The sequence below is a fragment of the Oncorhynchus mykiss genome, chromosome 12, assembly GCF_057628025.1.
Source record: "Oncorhynchus mykiss isolate SJ-2025 chromosome 12, ASM5762802v1, whole genome shotgun sequence".
Classification (NCBI taxonomy): Eukaryota; Metazoa; Chordata; class Actinopteri; order Salmoniformes; family Salmonidae; genus Oncorhynchus; species Oncorhynchus mykiss.
In genome coordinates, this window is record NC_143033.1 from 32246673 (window position 1) to 32274273 (window position 27601).

Here is a 27601-nt window from a genome sequence, read left to right on the forward strand (position 1 = left end):
CATACAGCATTCCAGCTAGCAGCAAAAGTGTGATAACATCCATAGTGTAAAACAGCTGTTGACTACCTCACTGTATAGCAACATGCATGCTCTCTTTTGATAGTGTACAAATGTTTAGTGCTGGTTCAAAGCGAAATTAATGTTATTCAAGAAAGCTGACTGGTTTCTATCTGTTTGTTTCTAGTCTCTGTTCAACCTACTGGAGTTCCAGAGGCTGGTGCTGTATTACTCTCCTCCTGCCAGAGTCCAGGACCTGCCTCGCAACCAGAAGGTGAACCACCTATCATCCTCCACTCACCCAGACAACTCATATCAACTCTCAGCAGTGAAACTTAGGTCACATCCCCCAGACCAATACGCTACAGAGATACTGGCTCTGAAAAACCCCCCTTCTGTTAGGAACATATGTTAAACCCTATAGGCGATAGCTGGGGAAAGGTCTGGTTAGCTCTCTCCTGACTTTGAGATCCATGGCCCTCAGCTGGACAGCTATCATTCCTGTTAGCCTCTGAGCTGGGCAGTGGCCCTCTGAAGAGAGGCTCGACTCTCTGGGTTGTAAATACCCTCACTGTGCAATATCTCTATTTGGTTGCAGCATGATCTGATTTCCCCTCAGGTTCCAGTGGTTCACGCTCCCCCTGACTGCCCTGTCTATTTAGCACCCCCCCCCTCTCTCTGTAGCAGCTGCAGTCTCTACCTCATTGGTTTCCACAACTGCGATCTTATCTGCACAGCACGTTCCTCCCACCCGCTTCCCATGGTGGAACATTAAGTGTTTGTTTTCATTCAAAGAGAGAAGACTAGTTTTCCTGCACCTTTTTTGACTTGAGAAATTCGGACTATTTTGAGGGAGAGTTTCTGGCTATGTTGTTGCTACTGCGTCTCGAGGGGCAAATGGTAATATTGCCCCTTTTTTAAAATTGTTTTTCAACAGAAGGGCTCCCATACTCAGTCCTTTTAGGGCTTGGACCCTAACCTGTCATCAATAGCCTTGAGCACTGAGAGAACCTTGCTCTAGTTTTCTTTTAATCTGCTCTTTTCTGTCAACAAGGCTCGACTTCGAAGCAAGGCTTTGCTCTTTGCTTTTAACATCTACCATAGGCTTAGTGTGTAATTTATAACTCATTGATTCATTGCCAGTAGTTGTGGTGCAGCCATCCAGTCAGTGTCCTACTGTATATGGAGCAGTGGAGGAAACCCTCTGGTTGTCACATCTCGCACCAGCACAGATTTACTGGGTCAGCTAAGCATCGCTAGGATCCAACAGAAAAACACATTCCCTCGCATAAACTGGGAATATACCCGTTCTTCATATTTTGATAGGCACACTACCACCATCATAAAGCACTGAATGTGAACATATTATAATAGTATTACTTCTCAATGCAGTCTCTATGGTCTGAAAGATGGTTAACATTAAAACTGGAATATGACTGTGATTTGGAAACCATTATTCCCTTACTCTAGAAGGCGAGTTGTCATGGTAACTAACGTCCCTGTGTGTGTTGTTCCTGTTGTCGTTCCTTAGGAGCACAGGAACCTGCCCTTCATGCAGGAGCTGAGAAACCTTTTCTCACTCATGGTGGGTTCTAAGAGGAAGTACGTGGACCCATCGCGTGCTGTGGAGATCCTCAAGGATGCCTTTAAGTCCAGCGAGTCTCAGCAGGTAAACCTCCTAGCTATCACTCTACCCTTCAAATGTATTTATAATGCCTTTTTTACATAAACAGTTGTCACAAAGTGCTTTACAGTAACCCAGCCTAGACCCCTCAAAAAGCAAGCAACAGCACAGTGGCAAGGCAAGACAAAATGATTTATGAAGCCAGCTATGCCATGCATAGTCATCCAGACATCTGGTGTGATCAAATTCGGTGTATTATTTGATCCAGCAAGTGTAACTATGGGGTACATGGTGGACAGGGTACAGGGGCTTGCTGTAAAATAAATGTCTGACTGGAGCAAATGCTCCAATTGGGCAATCAATTTGAATGTGATTATTCTACTCCAGTAGAACAATGTCTAATGTACACTACATTACCAAAAGTATGTGGACACCTGCTCTTCGAACATCTCATTCCAAAATCATGGGCATTAACACGGAGTTTGTCCCCCTTTTGCTGATATAACTTTCCACTAGTTGTTGAAATATTGCTGTGGGGACTTGCTTCCATTCAACCACAAGCAGTTGGAGTTCCAATTCATCCCAAAGGTGTTCAATGGGGTTGAGGTCAGGGCTCTGTGCAGTTCTTCCACACTGATCTCGACAAACCATTGGACTTCACTTTGCACGGGGGCATCGTCATGCTGAAACAGGAAAGAGCCTTCCCCAAACTGCTGCCACAAAGTTGGAAACACATTATTGTCTAGAATTCCATTGTATGCTGTAGCATTAAGATTTCCCTTCACTGGAACTAAGGGGCCTATCCTGAAACCATACATTTAAAAAACAGATCATTATTCCTCCATCAAAATTTACAGTTGGCACTATGCATTGGTGCAGGTTCTCCTGGCATCCGCCAAACCCAGATTCGTCCATCACACTGCCCTGTGGTGAAGCGTGATTGATCACTCCAGAGAACGTGCTTCCACTGCTCCAGAGTCCAATGGCGGCAAGCTTTACACCACTCCAGCCAACACTTGGCATTGCGCACAGTTATCTTAGGCAGCTGCTCGGTCATGGAAACCCATTTCATGAAGTTACTGACGAACAGTTCTTGTGCTGAAGTTTCTTCCAGAGGTAGTTTGGAACTCGGTAGTGAGTGTGGTTGCAACACACTTCAGCGGTCCTGTTCTGTGAGCTTGTGTGGTCTACCACTTTGCGACTGAGATGTTGTTGCTCCTAGACGTTTCCACTTCACAATAACAGCACTTACAGTTGACTGGGGCAGCTCTAGCAGGGCAGAAATCTGACAAACTAAATTGTTGTGAAGGTGGCATTCTATGACCGTGCCATGTTGAATGTCACTGAGCTCTTCAGAAAGGCCATTCTACTGCCATTCGGCGGGTGGGTGCTAGGTCAGCTTTAGTATTGCCGATTGTGGCTTCTAACAACTGCCAATGCTTGTCTTTGGAGATTGCATGGCTGTGTGCTTGATTTTATACACCTGTCAGCCGAAATAGCCAAATCCACTAATTTGAAGGGGTGTCCACTTACATATCTGATATACACAAAGTATGTATTTTTTTTAAGCGACCAAGATACCATTGTTTTGTCAGTTGGTAAATGCATGATTAGAATTCTCTCCTACCTTCCCATTGTCCCTTGTCTCTTTGGCAGAGGACTGACCCCTCCCTTAACTATTTGGCTGAGTCAGCAAGGGTAACAAGGCCCAGTGGAAGTTGGAACACCAGGCCCTCCCCTGTCCCCCTGACACCATCAACCACGCTTGTCTATAATGTTAATCCCTAGACCACGATTAGCTCCTTTATGCTAATATGCTGTAATGTAATGGTAATATGACACAGTCCCAAAACTGTTCAGTGTCTGCCCCCCAAAACCTGGTAATGATGAGCTAATGTTTCTGTTAAGGTCCTGTGAGGTCGGCCATCTGACCACTGTACTCATCAGTAATGTCTGCAGTACGCTCTGCTCTTGCCCCTTCGTGTGTCTGGGGTTAGAGAAGTGTTGACCCCAATCAGAGGGTGCAATGGACGTCTGTAAAAGATCCTCTGGGCTGTTGGTTGCTTTTGAAGCCTAACAATTACATTTGACCCAACTGGGGGGATATAAATCGACTTTTGCAATTTACGAGTCTCTCAGTATAATCCCACTTACCTCCTTTCCATGTTTTAAACCTTGGCTAAATTCTCTAGGTCTAGGAGTTCTAGGCCTATTATATTCTACAGTGATTTTAAGTGATTGGACCTGTGCTGCTGGGCATAATTGGAGCCTGTGTAAACTCTTCACTCCTCACAGTTGCCCTTAAAGCATTGTTCTAATTGTCCGGTCTCTCTGTTGTGCCCTGAAAGCAGTTTTCTAATTGGTTTGTCTTTGTGTGCTGCTTGTAAGTAGTGTTGTAATTGGTCTGTTTCTCTCTGTGTTCCCGGAACAGCAGGATGTCAGTGAGTTTACACATAAGCTGTTGGACTGGTTGGAGGATGCCTTCCAGATGAAGGCAGAGGAGGACAGGTATGGAAAAACATCTCGCTAATGTCACACACATGATTTGTCAAAAAAGCACATGAAACACACACACATGCTGTGATTAATTCTCCTAGGGGACAATGGGACACATGCCCTCTCTGTGTTTTCATACAGTATGTACCGTAGTGACTTTAGTAACCATTTTATGAAGGTACCTGTGAAAAAGGGTCTAGGATCATTATTCATATAGCTTAGAGGCCTAAACATCCTCTTCCACGTGTGTGTGTGTGTGCGTGCGTGCACTGTGACACCCCAATGAGTGTGTGTTTTGACTCTGACCTCTTTCCGTTCCCAGAGAGGGTGAGAAACCAAAGAACCCGATGGTTGAGCTGTTCTATGGCCGCTTCCAGGCTGTGGGGGTTCTGGAAGGTGAGAGAGGGAGGCAAACATGTTAGAACGCCACTGGTGTGGGAGGATAGATGACTGGAGAGTGATTGAGAGATGAGGCTCAGCCGTCTGTAGCAGCAGCAATGAGAGAGGGAGAGAGAGTCCTTGCCCCTGGTAATGAAAGGTGACCTTGTTTTAAAGATGCACTCTCAAACGTTTGTATAATTTCAGACAGTAGTTTTGAAAGTGGTGCTCACGAGACAAAGGTGGTCCCTGTTTTTGCGTACTACGTCATCCATTTTGTATGATATGTTCGTCCCTGAAATCGGTCTTCTCACAAATGTCTGTAGCGTCCGAACAGTTTGACCTACAAACTATTATGACCACTCTCATGAACACGATGCTGTTCTCACACAAGTGTCACAAGAATCGTCTGAAGGTGTCCGGTACAGGTTTGAAGGTAGTTTTGTGCCTACCCAAAAAAAGGGGTTAAATATCTCCTTGATATAGGACAGACAGATCAAAACCTTGATTCTTATCATTTATTTTTTTGACTGTCCTTTTTGCCATTTAGGAATATTATATATATTTTTTTTGTATACGTAAAGGGCTCCTAAAATTAAAAATCAAATAGCTAAATGATCCATCTTAACACAATGCCATATGTCAGCTTAGCCCCCCCCAACCTCTTAGACTGTAAAGAAATATGTTACGAATTTGTTGTGCTTAAGATCCTGGAGGTCATCTTTAATGAGATGTGGCACATGTAAAAGTACCGGGACTGCAGAGCATTGATCCTGGAGGATCTTGATGTCTGATTGACATTGTTCTAATTATGCATGACAATACTGGCTCAGAACCGCCAGACAAAGCTGGACCAGCAAGGCAGCTTCTGCTCTTCTTATGACCTTAATGTCTCATTAGCATGTCTGCTAGCTTTCCCTCTCCACTCCCTGGGTTCAGTTTTTTTTTCTGGTCAGTCAGCACTCAGGTGCTGTAGTCAGCGCAGTGGGTCAGCTGAGTCTCTGTGCTGTATGTAGTCAGTTAGTGGATGTGATGGCAACATCTGGGTTCAAATGTTATTTGTTTGGTTGAGCTTGCCTGCCGCAATGGACCAATGGAAAAGGTATAAACCCTGCCCATCTGGCATCTCAGGCAGGCTCAATCAAATGCTTTAAGTATTTGAAACTAAACAAATCCTATTTGAAACCAGGCCTGGCTGATAAATTAATGTGAAATGGGTCTCTCCTCTCTCTCTCACGCCTGGGCCACTTTCTCCCTAGCCTCCCCATATGGCACGTGCTCGCAAGCAAGCCTCGGAGGAATAGTACTTCATAATCGGGTTAAACTGCCTCTACCAAATCCCAGTGCTTCTTTAATTAGCTGTTGGTTATGGCCACAACTGTTATTGTGAGGTACATACAGTGAGGGGAAGAAAGTATTTGATCCCCTGCTGATTTTGTATGTTTGGCCACTGACAAAGAAATGATCAGTCTATAATTGTAATGGTAGGTTTATTTGAACAGTGAGAGAGACAGAACAACAACAAACAATTCCAGAAAAAACGCATGTCAAAAATGTTATAAATTGATTTTCATTTTAATGAGGGAAATAAGTATTTCACCCCTCTGCAAAACACTTGGTGGCAAAACCCTTGTTGGCAATCACAAGAGGTCAGACGTTTCTTGTAGTTGGCACCATGTTTGAACACATTTCAGGAGGTGATTTTGTCCCATTCCTCTTTGCAGATCTTCTCCAAATCATTAAGGTTTCGAGGCTGACGTTTGGCAACTCAAACCTTCAGCTCCCTCCACAGATTTTCTATGGGATTAAGGTCTGGAGACTGGCTAGGCCACTCCAGGACCTTAATGTGCTTCTTCTTGAGCCACTCCTTTGTTGCCTTGGCCGTGTGTTTTTGGTCATTGTCATGCTGGAATACCCATCCACAACCCATTTTCAATATCCTGGCTGAAGGAAGGAGGTTCTCACCCAAGATTTGACGGTACATGGGCCCAGTCCATCGTCCCTTTGATGCGGTGAAGTTGTCCCTTAGCAGAAAAACACCCCCAAAGCATAATGTTTCCACCTCCATGTTTGACGGTGGTTATGGTGTTCTTGGGGTCATAGGCAGCATTCCTCCTTCTCCAAACACGGCGAGTTGAGTTGATGCCAAAGAGCTCCATTTTGGTCTCATCTGACCACAACACTTTCACCCAGTTGTCCTCTGAATCATCCAGATGTTCATTGGCAAACTTCAGACGGGCATGTATATGTGCTTTCTTGAGCAGGGGGACCTTGCGGGTGCTGCAGGATTTCAGTCCTTCACGGTGTAGTGTGTTACCAATTGTTTTCTTGGTGACTATGGTCCCAGCTGCCTTGAGATCATTGACAAATCCTCCTGTGTAGTTCTGGGCTGATTCCGCACTATTCTCATGATCATTGCAACTCCACAAGGTGAGATCTTGCATGGAGCCCCAGGCCGAGGGAGATTGACAGTTATTTTGTGTTTTTTCCATTTGCGAATAATCGCACCAACTGTTGTCACCTTCTCACCAAGCTGCTTTGTGATGGTCTTGTAGCCCATTCCAGCTTTGTGTAGGTCTACAATCTTGTCCTTGACATCCTTGGAGAGCTCTTTGGTCTTGGCCATGGTGGAGAGTTTGGAATCTGATTGATTGATTGCTTCTGTGGACAGGTGTCTTTTTTATACAGGTAACAAACTGAGATTAGGAGCACTCCCTTTAAGAGTGTGCCCCTAATCTCAGCTCGTTACCTGTATAAAAAAGACACCTGGGAGCCAGAAATCTTTCTGATTGAGAGGGGGGTCAAATACTTTTTTCCCTCATTAAAATGCAAATAAATGTAAAAAAATTTGACATGTGTTTTTCTGGATTTTTTTCTGTCTCTCACTGTTCAAATAAACCTACCATTAAAATGATAGACTGATAATTTCTTTGTCAGTGGGCAAACGTACAAAATCAGCAGGGGATCAAATACCTTTTTCCCTCACTGTAAATGTAGTTTACATTTCTGTGCTCCTGTTCCCTTCCTCACAGGAAAGAAGTTTGAGAACACAGAGATGTTCGGGCAGTACCCTCTGCAGGTGAATGGCTTTAAGGACCTGCACGAGTGTTTAGAGGCAGCCATGATTGAGGGGGAGATCGAGTCCCTACACTCATCTGCAGAGAACTCTGCCAAGTCTGGACAGGAGGTCAGTGCTGCTGCTCTCTGAGACACACCAACAACAACTGACAGTGGAGTTTGGCATTTTAACTGTAATAGATGTGTAAAAGGGGAAATTAAACTCAAAAACATCCTCCAAATCTATGGTTATTCACACAAAATGTACAGGCAAAAAGGAAGTACCATTACGCTACTGTTCAACTACCAAATGTTATCAGGTGCCCACTAAACTGTGATTGCTGATCCTGAACACTGGGGCCCCTCAGGGGTATGTACTTAGTCCTCTCCTGTACTCCCTGTTCACCCACCACAGTGTGGCCAAACACAACTCAAACACCATGATTAAGTTTGCTAATGACACAACTGGTAGGCCTGATCATTGACAATGATGAGACAGCCGAACAGGCCCCACTTAACATCGACGGGGCTTTAGTGGAGTGGGTCGAAAGTTTCAAGTTCATTGGTGTCCAAATCACCAACGAACTATCATGTTCGAAACACACCAAGACAGTTGTGAAGAGGGCTCGACAACACCTTTTCTCCCTCAGGAGACTGAAAAGATTTGGCATGGGTCCCCAGAGCCTCAAAAAGTTCTACAGCTGCGACATTGAGAGCATCCTGACCGGTTGCATCACCGCCTGGTATGGCAACTGCTCAGCATCTGACCGTAGCTTTATAGTTTAGTAATATTTATTCCAATACATTTCAGAATGGCAAAAAATGCTTATGAATCTAGCAATGTTTTATAGACTCCTCACTACGAGACTAAGCCAATTTGCTAAATAAATAATATATAAACACCGCAAAAAAAGAAACATCTCACTATCAACTGCGTTTGTTTTCAGCAAACTTAACATGTGTAAATATTTGTATGAACATAAGATTCAACAACTGTGACATAAACTGAACAAGTTCCACAGATGTGACTAACATAAATGTAATAATGTGTCCCTGAACGAAAGGGGGGTGGGGGTCAAAATCAAAAGTAACAGTCAGTATCTGGTGTGGCCACCAGCTGCATTAAGTACTGCAGTGCATTTCCTCCTCATGGACTGCTCACCAGGTTTGCCAGTTCTTGCTGTGAGATGTTCCACCAAGGCACCTGCAATTTCCCGGACATTTCTGGGGGGAATGGCCCTAGCCCTCTGATCCAACAGGTCCCAGATGTGCTCAATGGGACTGAGATCCGGGCTCTTTGCTGGCCATGGCAGAACACTGACATTCCTGTCTTGCAGGAAATCACGCACAGAATGAGCAGTATGGCTGGTGGCATTATGTCAGGATGAGCCTGCAGGAAGGATACCACATGAGGGAGGAGGATGTCTTCTCTGTAACGCACAGTGTTGAGATTGCCTGCAATTACAACAAGCTCAGTCTGATGATGCTGTGACACACCGCCCCAGACCATGACGGACCCTCCACCTCCAAATCGATCCCGCTCCAGAGTACAGGCCTCGATGTAACGCTCATTGCTTCGACGATAAACATGAATCCGACCATCACCCCTGGTGAGACAAAACTGCGACTTGTCAGTGAAGTCACTATTTGCCACTCCTGTCTGGTCCAGCGACGGGTTTGTGCCCATAGGCGACGTTGTTGCCGGTGATGTCTGGTGAGGACCTGCCTTACAACAGGCCTACAAGCCCTTAGTCCAGCCTCTCTCAGCCTATCAAAGACAGTCTGAGCACTGATGGAGGGATTGTGTGTTCCTGGTGTAACTTGGGCAGTTATTGTTGCCATACTGTATCTGTCCCGCAGGTGTGCTGATCGGATGTACCGATCCTGTGCAGGTGTTGTTACACGTGGTCTGCCACTGCGAGGACGATCAGCTGTCCGTGCTGTCTCCCTGTAGCACTGTCTTAGGCATCTCACAGTACGGACATTGCAAGTTATTGCTCTGGCCACATGTGCAGTCCTCATGCCTCCTTGCAGCATGCCTAAGGCACATTCACGCAGATGAGCAGGGACCTTGGGCATCTTTCTTTTTGTGTTTTTCAGAGTCGGTAGAAAGGCCTCTAGTGTTAAGTTTTCATAACTGTGACCTTAATTGCCTACCGTCTGTAAGCTGTTAGTGTCTTAATGACTGTTCTACAGGTGCATGCTCATTAATTGTTTTATGGTTCATTGAACAAGCATGGGAAACAGTCTTTAAACCCTTTACCATAAAGATCTGTGAAGTAAAAATCCATCTTTGAAAGACAGGGTCCTGAAAAAGAACGTTTCTTTTTTTGCTGAGTTTATATACGGACGGACACTCAAATTTGTAGGTACCCCTCCACAAAAAAACAAAGAATTTAAAATTCTCTTATTGTTTATTCCAGATTTAATAGAAATCAGACTTATTAGATGTTTTTATTCAACATAATGTTGTAAATAATGAAACAAATTATGGGACCCTTAACCTAATATTTTGTTGCACCACATTTAGCGGCAATCACCTCAATCAAACATTTTCTGTTGTTCTGCACCTGTTAACAGATAGTTTGGCTCTTCCTGAGAAAACTGCCCCAGCTGTCTCAGGTTTGATGGGTTCCTTCTCCAGACTGCAAGTTTCAGCTCTTTCCATAGATGTTCGATAGGATTCAGATCAGGACTCATAGAAGGCCACTTCAGAATAGTCCAATGTTTTGTTCTCATCCATTCTTGGGTGCGTTTTAGCTGTTTTAGCTGTGTTTTGCGTCATTATCCTGTTGGAGGACCCATGACCTGCTACTGAGCCAGAGCTTTCTGACACTGGGCAGTACGTTTCACTCCAGAATGCCTTGGTAGTCTTGAGATTTCATTGAGCCCTGCAAAGATTCATGGCACCCTGTGCCAGGCGCAGCAAAGCAGCCCCAAAACATAACTGAGCCTCCTCCGTGTTTCACTGTGGGTATGGTGTTCTTTTTTGGGAATCTTATTTTTTTCGTCTGTGAACATAGAGCTGATGTGACTTGCCAAAAATATCCAGTTTTGACTCATCTGTCCAAAGGACATTCTCCCAGAAGGATTGTGGCCTGTCAATATGCATTTTAGCAAATTCCAGTCTGGCTTTATGTTTTTCTTTCAAAAGTGGAGCCCTCCTGGGTCTTCTTCCATGGAGCCCACTTTCGCTCAAAAGGTGACAGATGATGTGATCAGAAACTGACATACCTTCACCTTGGAGTTCAGCTTGTATCTCATTGCAGTTATGCTTAGTTCTTTTTCTACCATTTGCACTATCCTTCTGTTCAGTCTGGGGGCGATTTTCCTCTTGTTGCTGCGCCCAGGGAGGTTGGCTAAAGTTCCATGGACCTTAAACTTGTTAATAATATTTGCAACTGTTGTCACAGGAACATCAAGCTGCTTGGAGATGGTATTGTAGCCTTTAACTTTACCATGCTTGTCTATTTTCTTTCTGATCTCCTCAGACAAATCTCTCCTTTGCTTTCTATGGTCCATGTTCAGTGTGGTGTACACAATGATACCAAACTGCACAGTGACTACTTTACTCCATTTAAATAGGCTGAATGACTGATTACAAGATTGGAGACGTGTGATACTAATTAAAGAAACTAATTAGTTTGAAATATCACTAATCCAATTATTTATTATCTTTTCTACCAACAAATATGTCCAGGCCATTTTGGAATATCTTTGTAAAATAAGCAATAATTAATATATTTTCACAGCTTCTTTGCTTTATTTTTTTGACATACCATGCAAGTATACATGACAAAATAGCTTTTAATTCCATCGCTTTTCAGGAGGAATTATTTCAATGAGCTTAAGTGTACCAACAAGTAAGTGTGTGTGTGTTAGGGATGCACGATATATCGGTGCATATCGGAATCGGACGATATTAGCTAAAAATGCCAACATCAGTATCGGCCCGATGTCTAGTTTAACGCCGATGTCAAAGCTACCGTGCATACCTATATAACGTAGATACAGGACGTAAAATGTTGCGCTACATGTGCAACACAGCATTCTAGCCTAGCCCACAATGTCTGCTGTGTGGATCAAGCAGTCAACAAGTTGAGCAGTCCTTTGACAACTCAAAGTCGAAATTCATTAAAGCCAAGATAATGGAATTCATTGCCCATGACAATCAATCGTTCTCTGTCCTGGGTGATGTTGGCTTTCGCCGACAGGTCGAGCACCGGTACACACTACCAAGTGTGCTATTTTTCCGATGATGTTGCCCTACCGGAGTTACACAGTAATAGCGTCACTGCCATTAGCTCCATGACATACATACTATGGAACTCCGTTTGGTTATTTTTTGCGTGTCAAAAAAGATACAGTAGTATTGTCAAAGCTGTACAAAAAAGTCTGCAAACACCAGCCACGAACGATATGTTTACAATAGCGCGTTGGTAAAAAAGCATAATTTGTTCGACCCCCACCTTCAGGGGTAGCTAGCTTTAACGTGCTACCTAGCTAGCACCAATACAACCAGCCTGAAAACAATGACCAGTAAAAACTGCAGTCATTTTTATTATTCTTAGCAATGATTTAGGAATCCTTGTAAGTATTAGCTAGGTAGCCACTTGTTGTGCACCTATTGAATTTCAGTTCATGAAAATAAATAGCTAGCCAGCTACTTAACCCTGTTGCCCAAAGTTAACGTTATAAGCAGCCAGCTAGCTTCATCTGGCTAGTGAAGCTCGACCAGCCCGGATTATAAGGATTAGGCACAATAGTGGAATTTGCAGTTTGCCTTCAACATAAAAGTAGGTAATTGACAGTGATGCAAATTAATACAAATAGTAGTACTTTAATTTTGAAGGCTAAGCGCAAAGCCAACTACTGTGGCTAATCCTTATTGTGGCTAGCTTCACATAGATGGGTCCGACCACCATTTAATCAAATAAGAACTGTCTTATAAATTAGGGTTATTTTAGATGACACCTAGCAATATAGTTAGCTAGCTAACTTTAACTAATGAAACATTGTCATTTTGCTATGTTTTTGGCGAATAACTAGTTTGCATCCATGAGCTACCTAGCTTTTTATATGACCAGCACTGTAGGTGCGCTAGACAACTTTACCTGCATCATAGCATACGTATCGATGATTCGTTGTGACATATGAAATACGAGTGATTGTGTAAAAAATGTATCAACGCATTAAATTATTATTTGAAGTACAGTTATATTCAGGTCCTGATTGGTCAACAAGCTTATTTGACACTTCAAATAGTGTTGTTTGGCATGCATCTTTTTTTGACACGCAAAGACCCAAATGGCGTTGCATAGAAATCCGACTGAACAAATGAACAACGAAACAGCACAGCAAATAAGTGAAAGAAATAGGTTTTGATTATGTTTTCCTGGTAATGGGGACATATGTAAATGCCAGCAAAATAACTTTTTTTTGTGTGTGTGTAACCATTATTTAACTAGGCAAGTCAGTTAAGAACAAATTCCTATTTACAATGATGACCCGGACGACGCTGGGCCAATTGTACGCTGCCCTATGAGACTCCCAATCATGGCTGGGTGTGATACAGCCTGAATTCGAACCAGGGACTGTAGTGGTGACTCTTGCACTGAGATGCAGTGCCTTAGACCGCTGCGTCCGTGTGTGTGTGTGTGTGTGTTAATGCTTAAAAGGCCACTAAAATGTTAAATATCGGGTATCGTTTTTTTTGGCAAGAAAAATATCAGATATCGCTCTCGGCCAAAAATGAAATTTCAGTGCATCACTAGTGTATGTGTTTTAGCAAGCTAGCTTCATACTTTTTTATGACATGCCGAAATTTCAGTGCATCACTAGTGTATGTGTTTTAGCAAGCTAGCTTCATACTTTTTTATGACATGCCGAAACTTCACGGCCACCAGAGTTTGACATGTGACTACAGTTTGCATTGAATTGTGGGTCATATCAACCCTGCAAGTGAAAAGTTGTTCACTTGCTTCCTCGAGCTAAATTGATGGCCGAGGGGGCAAAGTTAGTGAATTGGACCTCCCCTTAAGATGGCAGTCAAACTGTATCTGGTTTCGATGGGGATTCCCCAGAGGGAAAGTGGATAGCGTAAGGGCTGAGCAGGTAAAAATGTGTTTGGACCGCAGCCCGTTGTCTCGAGGCTTAAAAATCTTTTAAGCCGTCTCCTCCCCTTCATCTACAATGATTGAAGTGGACTTAACAGATGTGAGGAATCATAGCTTTCACCTGGTCAGTCTGTCATGGAAAGAGCAAGTGTTCCTAATGTTTTGTACACTGTGTATATACCATCGATGTCTGCTTGGACATAAATAATAGACTGGAGACACAACAATATTAGTGGGACAGGCGAGTCATGTAGGAATGATTTCTAAACACGCTACTCAAGACTACTCATTAAGAAGGGCCCAATTAAAACATTCTAAAATGTGGTGTTTATGGAAAACCAAGACTCATATGACCTATTTTAGAAAACGGGAACTCAATTATAATGACATATTTGGTATTTCCCCATCAGCACTGGTTTACCGAACTTCCTCCTGTCTTGACCTTTGAACTGTCAAGATTTGAGTTCAACCAAGCCCTGGGTCGACCTGAGAAGATCCACAACAAGCTGGAGTTCCCCTCCATGCTGTACATGGACAGGTAAGGAAAATGTTATTCAACTTGTATATCAAAAAAAAAGTTTTGTGTTTAGGGCTGTTTTCTGTGACCCAGATTAAGCATATTCCTGGCCTAAAAAACACATTCAATGGAGATTCTCTATTGAGAAGGTCTTTCAGTTCAGGAGAGGAATTTATGAACTTGTATGATTTCTGTTGTATTTCGTCAGGTATATGGACAGGAACCGAGAGATCACCAGGATTAAACGAGAGGAGATCAGGAGACTGAAAGAGCAACTGACTTTACTTCAACAGCGTCTGGAGAGGTACAGTAAACTGAGCTAGGCTGTCACACACACACACACACACATGCGGGCGGGGGGGGGGGGGGCTAAACCATAAAGAATTATATAACTATTTATTGACGGACCCGTTTGGGTTTTCACTTTACCTTCTACAAGGGTATTTTAATGTTTGATTTCTTACATTTAAAATAATTCCTTAATGACAAAAATGGCGCTCAACCATTTTTATAGTAATAAAACTGCTAGCTAACTTTCTAGCACAACAAGTCAACAACTTCAGGAGGGCAAGCTTGCCAAATAGATCCCTAGAAATCGCCCAACTACCTCTAGGGACAAAAGTAAGAACTGCAATTGAAGCCAAAAATATAGAGGATAATAATTCTTCTTCACAAATGTAATGTTTTTTTAAAAATGAAATGGAGGCATACTAAGACGAAATAAAACGTGACACTGTGTACGGTTACATGCACACACTAATGCAATTATTGTGGATAGTCAGATTTAATATAATAGTTTATTTAAAATGTTAATATGATTTTGGGCCTCCCGAGTGCCACAGTGGTCTAAGATGTCACTACAGACCCGGGTTCAATCCCGGGCTGTATCACAACCGGCCGTGATCGGGAGTCCCATAGGGTGGCGTACAATTGGCCCAGTGTCCTCCTCCTGCCATAATCCGTTTTAATATTGAATTATTAGTGTGCATGATGCAGGACATTAAGAAGTTTTATAAAAATTATTGAATGGAACAAATAACTGTAAATGGTAACCATTGGTTGAGTACCAGATTTTGATTCCGATGTAATGTTCTATAAATAAGACGGTCAGTTTTGTCCTCCTATTATTTTTTGTGAAAGTTTGGTTGAGCAGTATGGAGAAAGCCTATTAAAACCACTACCCATACAGCATATTTAGAAATGTTATTCAGAGACATTATATACCATCAAAAATATGAGATATTTTGATCATATCGCCCAGCCCTAACACGTATACACCTACACACACACCTCTGTTTACTTTCTTACATTGACAAACTATCAAAATTACTGGTCATTCCCTAGCAACAGTCATAGCTACAATACCCACTCCTGGAGACAAAACAGAACTGTGTAATCATTAACGGCTGATTTTATTTCTGGCATTGTTGGTATGTACAATATGTCCCCAGCAGTCACATTCTGTTCAGAATTTCATACTTTTGTAATGCATTTAACATTTTACAATGCTGGTATGGTGTTTTATAGAGGCTCTTTCACTTTAGTCTTTCATCCTCTCTCTTCCCTCACTCTCTCTCTCCCAGGTATCTGAGCTATGGCTCTGGTCCCAAGAGGTTTCCTCTGGCAGATGTCCTGCAGTATGCCATGGAGTTTGCCTCCAGTAAGCCAGTCTGCACCTCTCCCTTGGAGGACATCGACACGTCAGCACCACCCGGTGGCACAACGGGGCAGCTGCTGCCTGCTCTAAGGCAAGTCATGCAACACCATGCAGCTACAACCGCTCCTTGTGTCAGGATTTAAGTGTACATGTTTCTGATACCTTTTTCCCCCCAGTAATTCTGTCTGATTGAACTGTTAAATAAGTGGGATTCAGAAGTACAGAGTTGTGGTTTTAACTTCACACTCGTCTGCACCTGACATTACAGCACAGCCGAACAGGGTCCCTCCTGCACCCTTCCAGAGGGTTTGTCCCCCGCCCCCACCCAAGCTCCCTCCACCCAGCAGAGGGTGCCCATCCACAAGCCCTTCACCCAGTCCCGACTGCCCCCTGACCTGCCCATGCACCCAGCCCCACGCCACATCACTGAGGAGGAGCTCCGGGTGCTGGAGGGCTGCCTGCACCGTTGGAGGAGTGAGGTGGAGAACGACACCCATGGTACGAGGTCTTGTTTACCTCCATCTGTCTCATATGCTCTCAAGCACACACATATCTTAATTCTAATGATGGGTTGATTTTGCTTCTCCAGATCTTCAGGGCAGCATATCCAGAATCCACAGAACCATCGAGCTGATGTATTCTGACAAGTCCATGATGCAGGTAAGAAATGCCCTGCCTAAACCCGACGAACCACCTTCACACAAAAAAACAAACATTTTTCACTGGCTGTAATACTTAAACACCAAATGGAGGTGTTATTGTCTTGATTTGAGAGCACTCACATTTAACACACATTGAGTTAACACAAGTCAGGGGATTGCATTGGGTTTCTGATCACTCCATTTCCCCCCCCCCTGCTGGCTACCAGGTTCCGTTCCGGCTGCATGCGGTGCTGGTGCACGAGGGCCAGGCTAACGCTGGCCATTACTGGGCCTACATCTACGACCCCCACCAGCAGCGCTGGATGAAGTACAACGACATCTCGGTCACCAAATCCTCCTGGGAGGAGCTGGTCAGGGACTCGTTCGGAGGCTACCGTAACGCCAGCGCCTACTGCCTCATGTATATCAACGACAAGAAGCCTTTCCTCATAGAAGGTAGCAACCGCTCACTGTAGATAAATATATTTATTTGGCTTTTGCCTTTCTTGTTATGGTATACTGTATTTTCTTTGTTCTTGAGTTAAAAAGCAGTAATTGCAGCTCTAATCACTATCCTTTCAGAGTATGTAATTAGGACATGGGCAAGCTTGTTGGTTATTCTTAGGGCTGTTTATGCTGTACGTGCACAGGACTTTCCATTTCTGAGCATGTTTATAATATACTGTTAAAGGAATTTAATTCCAATATGGTCAACCAATTCAATTAAAACACTACCCATTTCTAAGAAACTTATTTGCATAAAATGGACAGAGACAAGTCTCAAAATCAATCAATAGCGTTTATTCTCGAGAGTACTGATCATAATACAACGTACATTGGTTTATATCACATTTCGTCATAGCGTTTTGAATGCTGCTCCTCCTTCTCTCCGATACAATGGCAATATAGTTCACAAGCCTTCCCACATTGTCTGCCACCTGTTAAACAATCTACTACAAGCCCAAGGTCTCTCCCCTCCCTGGGTAGAGACAGGATGTCCTGTAAGGAACACAGCTCCATTAGTTTCTAACAAGGAACAGACAGTCCTAATTCTGGACGAAAACTACACACATTACATTCAGTATTATGATTATAAGATTCATACATCCATACAGTAACATAGTATTCTGTTTAGTCATAGTTCTGATTTAAATGTATACATAATTTAGTCATTATTCATAAAAATCCCTTAACATATACACCTGCTGACTGCCTGGTTGTGTTTGTGTCTCTGCAGAGGAGTTTGATAAGGAGACGGGTCAGATGCTGAGTGGTCTTGATAAGCTCCCTTCGGACCTGAAGGCCTACGTGAAGGAGGACAATGGCCTGTTTGACAAGGAGATCGAGGAGTGGGACACCCTGCAGGCACGCAAGGCCCAGCAGGAGAAGCTGGCCCTGGTCGCAGCTACTGCAGCAGCAGAAACAACAACATCCCCTCAACCTATGAGCACAGAGCCCAGTCCACCAGACAGCTGGGGTGAGGACTAGGGGTCCTCTCTACAACAATTAAACACTACTGAGCTGGTCTGGTTACGCCTTGACCAAAGTTTCTGGACGTGTGAAAATAACATTTCTAGGCCAGCACAGTTGGTGCGAACTGGCACAATAGTGTGTAAATTATATTAGGCAGATTGAAAAATGTCATGAGACTTGTGCTTCCACTGCAGTGTTGGTTTATGTGTCTGTGTGTGGTTCCTCCAGGCCCTCAGCAGGACCCAGAGTACATGGAGCAGCCGTCCCCCACAGATGACTCCAAGCACCTGCAGGAGGACACAGAGAGGGCCATCTCCAAGGCTGCAGCCGAGAAGCAGGAGGAGAGGAGCCCTGAGGGACTGCTTACTGCAGTAAGACCAAACATCTCTCACACACACTGTCACGTAGAGTAGGCCAGAAGGCTATACTGGAAAACCTAACCTCTATCAAAATAAAAAAGATGGCGGCGCTGCAAAAGTTATTCTGTGCAAGGGTGTTTATTTACATACTGATTCCGGAACAAAAACAACCGTACTGCCATCAAACATATACCTTATGGGCCAGCTAAAAACAATGCTACCCCACCCACAACTTAATCCAAAATGCCTCCCCATGAACTGAAAGAGAGGCTCCTTTTGTAGGGCTAGCCCCTCCCCTCAGAACAAGTAACCCTAATTAATTAAGCAATTACCTAGTCAAACCTACATTTTCCATTTACTAAACATACTAAAGGATATACATTGCAAGATGTTTTTTAAACAATATCACCACATAACATTTACAAAATTACATCACTACTGACAGTGTCTTTTTTAATATGCCCATTTACATTAATGAGCCATTTGGGACAGGCACTAGAAAGTCAGCCCAATTCCCTTAGCTCGGGTCCTTATCCAGCATACCCGGAAGCTACAGAGATAGAGGGGAACAGAACAAACAACGCGCTCATCCACAACATAGATAAATAAGTATAATACATATTACTTATATTACAAATGAACACTGACAAGTGTGAAATGTATGTACTATGACAGAGAAGTTAATTTGTGTGTCGACCCACATTGTTAACTTATAACAGAGCAGGGAGGAGTGATGAATGTGTGCGTGCGTTAAAGAACCAAATGCCGCCCTCGAGCAGTGACTGACTTCTACATCACATTACCTTCCTCCTCTCCTGAAGCGACCAGGTTCGGGAGCCTTGTCACGGTGGACTACCTATCGTTTTCTTTTCCTGCCTTGTGACAGACACAGAACCTAAAGGGCTGGAGCTCTAGATACCACCTGGTCACACGAGAATTTTGGTCCTTAATGGTCTGGATCCAGGTCAGGGCTCTGTGGTCTGTGTGCAGGTCAAATTCCCTCCCAAGAAGATAGCCTCCGTTACTATCTAGGGCCCACTTTATAGCCAGGCACTCCTCGATTGTAGAATACCTGGTTTCCCTGGGCAACAGGTCCTCCCTGGCCTCTGGAAAGTCGCAGGGGCCCCATGAAGGCCAAACAGCATGACCTTGAACTGGAACAGGCCCAATGGCGTCCGGAATGCAGTGTAGGCCTTAGATTGTTCATCCAGAGGCACCTGCCAGTACCCTTTGCAGAGATCCAATGTGGTGATTTAATGAGCTCTACCTATTCTCTCCAGTAAGTCATCAATGCGGGGCATGGGGTAGGAATCAAACTGGGAGATGGCATTCACCTTACGGAAGCCCATGCAGACGCGCAAAGACCCATCCTTCTTTGGGACAATGACAATAGGGCTGCTCCATTCACTTGAAGATGGCTCGACAACATCCATTTCTATCATGGTGTGGACCTCTTCCTTGAGGGCTACCACCAGCCTCTCAGGCACACGGTAAGGATGCTGGCGGACAAGGTTCTGGCCAGGCTTCAAACGAATGACGTGTTCTAGGACTTTGGTTCTTCCTGGTCTGGGACTGAAGAGGGCCGGATACTTGCCAAACAGCTGCTTCAGCTCATGTTGCTTGTTTTCTTCTAGGTGAGCCAGTATGACCTCTGCTCGTCCTTTCCATGCCTCTGTGACCCCATCCTACTCGTCGTCTTCTACTCTGCGGACCAGAAAGGCCTTTCCCTTGGAGAGTTCCTCTTTCTCCTCCCAGGCCTAGAGGTTCACATGATAGGCTTGCCTCTTCTTACCCTTGTCCGGGTGCAGCACCTCGTAGGTCACCGGGCCCATCTTCCTCCCGATTAGGTACGGTCCTTGCCATTGTGCAAGGAGCTTGTTGGTAGACGAGGGAAGGAGGAGCAGGACTTTCTGTCCTGGCTCAAACTCTTTGTGGCGAGCATGCTGGTCATACCCTCTCTTCTGAGCCTTCTGGGTTTGCCCTAGCTTCCTCTCGGTACCACTCCAACCGGTCTTGCATCTGGAGGACGTACTGGACAATCCCTTGTCCTGAGGTAGCTACTGGGGAACCTTCCCAGCAGGTCCAGTGGTCTCTGCACTGACCATCCATAGAGGAGTTTGAATGGCAAGAAACCTGTCGATGCCTGAGGCACCTCCCTGTAAGCAAAAAGCAGAAAGGGTAACCACTTATCCCAGTCTTGACCAGTGTCAGCATCAAACTTCCTCAGCATGTTCTTGAGCGTTTGGTTGCATCTCTCTACGGGGCCATCCATTTGGGGATGGTAGGGAATGGTTCTCAAGCCTTTAATGCCCAGCTGTTGGTGGAGTTGAACCATCAGTCGCGAGGTGAAGTTTGTCCCTTGGTCCGTCAGGATTTCATCAGGGATTCCTAAATGAGAGAAGAGCTGAACAAGAGCACTGATTATTTTTGGTGTGGTTATGGAACGGAGTGGGAAGGCTTCTGGGAACCGGGTGGCATAGTCACAGATCACCAATATATACTTGTAACCTGCGCTACTCTTCTCCAAGGGTCCAACAATGTCCATTGCAATTCTCTTGAATGGAGTAGAGATAGGAGCCCGGTCAGACCTATGGACAGCACTGGTTTTCTGGCACGTGGGGCATGATTTGCAGTAGGTTTGTACATCAGTATACATGGAGGGCCAAAAGAAACGGGAGCCTAAGATAAGACCTATGTTGCCCTATGTGACCTGCGCATGGAACTGTATGTGCAAGGTTGAGAACAAGTGGTCTACAGGTAGATGGCACCCCCAACTTCCTGCTATCTGCCTCTGACCCAAGGTAGAGTATGTGGTTGTCTACCATGTAAATGTCCCCAGCTAAGGCCTTGTCAAACAAACATTAAGGTTGTGTCAGACTTCTGCAGTGTAGCAAAATTTTGCATAAGATCCCATTGCACCTCTAACCCAGACACATCATCAACAGGTACAGGGGTTCCCACATACTTCTCAAGACGCCGCTGGCGGTGTGACTTTCTGGGCCCTTTGGTTCCCCCCTCGCACAGACTATTACACAAGTCAGACAGAGGTTGTAAACCAGCTTTGGCCTGGGCACGAGTTACAACTGAACATGACACCTGAACACCAGACTGGCAAACTGACTGCTCATATAGCTGACCCCCCACACTTCACAACAGATCAGAGAGTACAGGCACATCCCTCCCCAAAATCATCTCATACGGTAGCTTCTCCTTTACCCCAACTTTTGAGGAGGTATTTCTGACTGTGGGCTGCTGTGACTGGTCACCATGAACACATTGGATCAGTATCTGATGACCGTAATCAATATCATTAACAGGTACATTACCTTTTCTGATCAACGACAGGGACTTTTACCATTCACTTTTACAGGTACCAAGCCTGACCCTTCCCGAATCTGTCTATTCTGAACACCATCCCCCTCTCTGGGTACATAACAGTAACCTGAGAGCTTGGATTTACGTAGCGGACACATTGAAGCTTTGTGCCCCTGCTGCCGGTAGTAAAAACAGGTCAGACCCCTCCCATCAAAGCGAACTGCATGATCCCTTACCTCCCTCCTCCCAGACACATAACCCCCAGAGTTACCTCCACCATCTCTGGCGTCGCCGATGTCCCTTGTGTCTGAGACTCCTTGGAGCGGGTGCTGCAGGTCGTGGTGGGCCCCCTTTATGTGCATTAAGGTACTGCAGTGCAAGCTTGGCCGCCATAAGCCCGTCCTTGGGCTCGTGCTCTCGGACCCAGGTTCAAATGTCGTGTGGTAAAACTTGTAGAAGTTGCTCGAGGATGATGACCTCACTGATTTTGTCCTGTGTTTTCTCCTTTGGTCAAACCCATCGTCGGTAGAGACCCTTAAGGCGGTGGTACGTCTCTGTCGGTGACTCACCGGATGGCGTTGACGGTAGGTCTCTGGGGAGATGTTGAACTTCACCAGCAGCGCTTCCTTCAAGCCCTTGTAGACATTGGACAGCCCCTCATCCAATGCTGTGTAAGCCTTTAAGGCCTTGCCAGTGAGCAATGGGACAAGCCTGCAGGCCCACTCTACCTCTGGCCACTGCCACGTCTTGGCCATGCACTCAAACCTCAGCAGGTAGTTTTCAATGTCCTCCCCCTGCTGGTATGAGGGCATCTTTGGCTCCTTCCTCAGGAATGCTGGAAGATGGACGTTAACACTGCTGGACTAGTCTCCTGGTGCTGGGGCTGGCCTCATTACTGCTTGGGGATCCTGCTGTGGAGTTGAAGTCCCTGCTGCGTTGAGCCTTTGTCGTCCTGGTGTTGGCAGACCCAATCTTGGGCTCTCACTGACGAGTTCCGCTTGGTGAGGAACTGTGAGGATAGATTGTCGTAGACCCTGGAACTCCTGCTTGAGGTCTTCGTCCCTCCTCTCAAGGCAGGTGAACAGTTGCTGGAAAAGGGCTACCATTGTTGGGTGTGGTTCTGGTCCCCCAACTGTTCCTTCAGTCAGCTGGTCTTTTATGGCTGTATCTGCTGGTTCAACCGGTAGCTCAAACGGTTCTGGTTGTGTTTGGCCCCTTGGTCAGGCTCCTAGTTTCTCATACTTGACCTCTTCTTCACCAGACGATTCCATGGTATTCCACCCCAGTTCAACTTCAGGTACCGTTTCTGACAGTTGATGCTGCTGCTGAGAACGCAATCCTGTATGCATTCCTTTACCTCTCTTGTTGGAATTCACTGATTTGCTTTGCGCCATCCCACCACTGCCACCATGTCACGTAGAGTAGGCCAGAAGGCTATACTGGAAACCCTAACCTCTATCAAAATAAAGATGGCGGCGCTGCAAAAGTTCTTCTGTGCAAGGGTGTTTATTTACAAAGTGATTCCGGAACAAAAACAACCGTACTGCCATCAAACATATACCTTATGGGCCAGCTAAAAACAATGCTACCCCACCCACAGCTCAATCCAAAATGCCTCCCCATGAACTGAAAGAGAGGCTCCTTTTGTAGGGCTAGCCCCTCCCCTCAGAACAATTAACCCTAATTAATTAAGCAATTACCTAGTCAAACCTAAGTTTTCCATTAACTAAACATACTAAAGGATATACATTGCAACACGTTTTTTAAACAATATCACCACATAACATTTACAAAATTACATCACTACTGACAGTGTCTTTTAATATGCCCATTTACATTAATGAGCCATTTGGGACAGGCACTACAAAGTCAGCCCAATTCCCTTAGCTCGGGGCCTTATCCAGCATACCCGGAAGCTACAGAGATCGAGAGGAACAAAACAAACAAACAAACAAACAAACAAACACAAACAAACAAACAAACAAAAACAAACAAACAACGTGCTCATCCACAACATAGATAAGTATAATACATATTACTTATATTACAAATGAACACTGAGAAGTGTGAAATGTATGTACTAAGACAGAAGTTAATTTGTGTGTCGACCCACATTGTTAACTTAGGAGGAGTGATGAATGTGTGCGTGCGTTAAAGAAACAAATGCTGCCCTCAGCACACGCACACACACACGCTCGGACGCATACACCTCTTAACCACATTAACCACTACTCCTTCTACGCTTCTGTTACTGAACCACGTAGGCCTACCCCACAACCCCAGTTCAAGTTCTTCATTTCCCCCTTTTTCTTAGTTTCTCTTTCTGTTTAACGTTGCCCACCATGCCTCTCGCTCTTTCTTGTTTGTTCTCTCGCTCTCTCCACAGTCCAGTGGAGGGAGTCTCTCCCCACCCCTTCCCCCCAAACCCCAGTCCGATGACCAGGTGAACACTGAAACCCCCCTCGCCCCTCCCTCTGACCCTCAGCCTGTGGATCCTTCCCTCACCCCTCCCTCTGACCCCCCCATGGAGGATGAGCCCCTTTCCCAGCGTACGGTAGAGGTTGCCATTCCCCAGGTGGGAACCTTTGTCATCGAGTCAGAGGAGGGGGGGTACGATGATGAGGTAGCGCTCGACACTCAGCTCACCCAGCTGACTCTTCTTTGGTGTGCTGAAAAGTCTCTCTGCCTGTTTGGTGATTAGAATGAGGACATGTTCTCCTCTTAGCTCTTTTTATAGGGTTTTCACACTTGAGTAAATGTTCATTTAGAGCAGTCTTCAAACCAGAGTCATGGTTAGCTCCGGGCAAGTTTCTCACAGTTGGCATTTTCACCAAACTTCTTGGCAGACCAAGATAGCACTGCTATATTAGAGTACAGTCAGTGTACTATCCTAGAAGATGAAACTAGCCTTGGGCTAGCTTTAAAAACATATTGTGTGAAAAGCCTATCCCTGTCAAGCCTACCTGCATCTAGCAACAGAAGCACTCTCTTCTATACAAAACAGAAGCCTTCGGTTCTCATCAGAGATATATGGACATAAATTTCACCTAAACATTGACTCAATTCTCTGGAGAGTTTATTTTTAACTGCATCTCTGCAGCAAATGTGAAAAGTAAATGTGATTTGCACAGTTTGTATTACTATTGCCAACATAATTTTTGATACATAGTTGATACATACTAAACTCTTGAGGGGAAAAGAAAAGTAAAAGTAGTTGAATAATGTAAGCGCATCGTCTCACTGCTCCTAACAATAAATGATTTGATCTGGTTTTGCTTGGTTTGGCATTTTATAGTAGTGTGTGGCGAATAATGTTGTCAAAGTGCTGCAGTAGAATCAATGTTGTTTAGTTTCAAACCACCTCAGATGGACCATAGGCTGTCTGTACCACAGTATGACTGTCTGTAGGGACTGTCAGTAGGGACTGTCTGTACCATAGGGACCTTGATCTTCACAGGGCTGTCTTTCAGAGGCCCTACTTCATAGACAGACTCTCCTTCATAGGACAATTTAAGCATGTACTTTGTCCCTCACATGACAGGGGCTGTGTATGTACCTCACAGTAGTAGAATAACTATTAACATATGCATGGACTGCTGAGTGATGTACGGTATGCTCGTCGTGACAGAGTTGCATGGCCCAGGGCAACTCAAATAGTGCTGTGCCAAAAAGGTGTATTATTTTGGGGGCTCTCTCCGAGGAGTCCAAGGGATCTATTTTCTACTGTTGTAACATGCTTCCCCTCCTTGGCTACTGCAGGCCATGATGACTCCAAACATGCAGGGTATTATAATGTCCATTGGCAAGGCCAGGAGTGTGTTTGAAAAGCTTGGGCCTGAAGCCGCCTTCTTCAAGGTACATACATCCAGATCCCATTTCTCTTTCTTTTCTCTTTCACTCCTTTATTTATTCACTCACTATTTCACTGCATGCCTCTCCACAACCATCCTCTCATCCCTTTTTACCTGGCATTTCTCCATCTGATCTTTTTGAGTTAGTAGTTCTTTTCAAAAGCATCTTCCAGAAGTGGGATTTGAGATTAATTTGAACAAAGCAAACTTGAAACCAATCTTTGAGTTTTGGATGAGAAGGATAATGATGATGATGATGATGATGATGATGATGATCTTGACAACTCTTACACGGAAGACACTAGTTTTGTCTCCTGCTGCTGTAGATGTTTGTCAGTGTTGTAATATAGGCCTACACTCTGAAGTTCTAATGCTTATTGAGCCTACGATGTCCATTCACCCCATGCTTTTTGTTTTTCAGGCTATTAAGGTGGAGTACACCCGTCTGCTGAGGTTTGCCCAGGAGGACACGGCCCCGGAGAATGACTACCGTCTGCAGCACGTCATCGTCTACTTCATCCATAACCAGGCCCCCAAGAAGATCCTGGAGAGAACCCTCCTCATGCAGTTCGCAGACCGCAACCTAAGCTTTGACGAACGGTCTGTATGGGTTACACCACCATGACCGTCTTATCTTTATTAAAATAGTGGTTAGAGTCGAAAGGTTGCTAGATCGAATCCCCGAGCTGACAAGATAAAAATCTGTCGTTCTGCCCCTGAACAAGGCAATTACCCTACTGTTCCTAGGCCGTCATTGTCAATAAGAATTTGTTATTAACTGACTTGCCTAGTTAAATAATTTTTTTTTAAATAAGATAAAACAAAGAACACCAGATTATTACTGCTGAACTTCCCAAATTCACCAGCAGAGGGTAGCAAAAAGCAAAGCCTTTGAATATGTTATATGATCTGAAATGACCTGAAGTGGTTTATGAAGTCAACTATAGCTTGATAATGTTTGTTAGATTTATTCCAGTAGGACAGCCTTACAGAACTTTTATAGAGTTGAAAATCTTTTGTATTTTGCACCAGTGTAAAACATCCTACCCTGCCATATATCCAGCTACTTTATAACTTTGCCCTTTTTGAGAACTAAAGAAGAACATCACATTTCTCTGGATAAATCACATCTCTTCTAATGTCTCAAAGTTCTCGCACACGCACTGAGATGTTTGTGGTAATCCATATTCTTGAATTCATTGATTCAACTCTCCTCTTCTGAGCGGTGTAATTATGTGGTCTCAATAAGAACATCTGGAAAGGAGGAACGTCTGGTTAAGTAGTAAGGAGTGATTCATTGGGCCTGTGTTTCACGGCCGCGAGACCACGTGTAATATTTAGTCTCCTGGAGTAGCTAGTACTTCACCAGTACTCATCGTACCACTGCCAAGCTGCTGTAACATCCCTCTCCCTTTCTCTCTGCTTTCCTTTTTCTCTCTCACTTTCCCTTTCTCTCCATTCCCCCCCTTCTCTCTCTCAGGTGTAAGAGCATTATGAAGGTGGCCCGTGCCAAACTAGACCTTGTTAAGCCAGAAGAGGTCAACATGGAGGAGTATGAGGTCAGTGTTCTGCAACACTCTGGTTTTGACTGGTTTCAAATGTTTGGTCTGGTACATACAGTACCAGTCAAAAGTATGGACACACCTACTCATCCCAGGGTTTTTCTTTATTTTTACTATTTTCTACATTATAGAATAATAGTGAAGACATCAAAACTATGAAAGGTTTGCACATTCTTGGCATTCTCTCAACCAGCTTCATGAGGTTGTCACCTGGAATGCATTTCAATTATGCCTTGTTAAAAGTTAATTTCTGGAATTTTCGCATTTCTTTATGCGTTTGAACCAATCAGTTGTGTTGTGACAGGGTGAGGGGGTATACAGAAGATAGCCCTATTTGGTAAAAGACCAAGTCCATATTATGGCAAGAACAGCTCAAATAAGCAAAGAGAAATAGTCCATGACTTTAAGACATGAAGGTCAGTCAATCATGGAAAATTTCAAGAACTTTGAAAGTTTCTTCAAGTGCAGTCGCAAAAACCATCAAATGCTATGATGGAACCTGCTCTCATGAGGACCGCCATGGGAAAAGGAAGACCCAGAATTACCTCTGCTGCAGAG

The 27601-nt window shown here is 44.5% G+C and overlaps 1 protein-coding gene across 16 annotated transcripts in view; it reads left to right on the forward strand.

Moving 5' to 3' along the window:
• Nucleotides 1–27601, forward strand: part of usp25 (ubiquitin specific peptidase 25) — a 48654-nt gene that overhangs the window by 9421 nt on the left and 11632 nt on the right. For 2 of the 16 annotated variants that reach the window (XM_021623499.3, XM_021623502.3), the window contains exons 6-22: nt 185–271; nt 1529–1666; nt 4053–4129; nt 4440–4513; nt 7528–7682; nt 14079–14206; nt 14394–14489; nt 15769–15933; nt 16111–16340; nt 16432–16502; nt 16711–16939; nt 17721–17960; nt 18185–18327; nt 24017–24253; nt 25390–25485; nt 25903–26081; nt 26962–27040. In XM_021623499.3, the coding sequence (XP_021479174.2) occupies nt 185–271; nt 1529–1666; nt 4053–4129; nt 4440–4513; nt 7528–7682; nt 14079–14206; nt 14394–14489; nt 15769–15933; nt 16111–16340; nt 16432–16502; nt 16711–16939; nt 17721–17960; nt 18185–18327; nt 24017–24253; nt 25390–25485; nt 25903–26081; nt 26962–27040 (2424 nt within the window). The remainder of the gene's footprint in view (nt 1–184; nt 272–1528; nt 1667–4052; nt 4130–4439; nt 4514–7527; nt 7683–14078; nt 14207–14393; nt 14490–15768; nt 15934–16110; nt 16341–16431; nt 16503–16710; nt 16940–17720; nt 17961–18184; nt 18328–24016; nt 24254–25389; nt 25486–25902; nt 26082–26961; nt 27041–27601) is intronic. The other 14 variants (XM_021623501.3, XM_090192268.1, XM_021623500.3 and 11 more) reach the window with 7 other exon arrangements.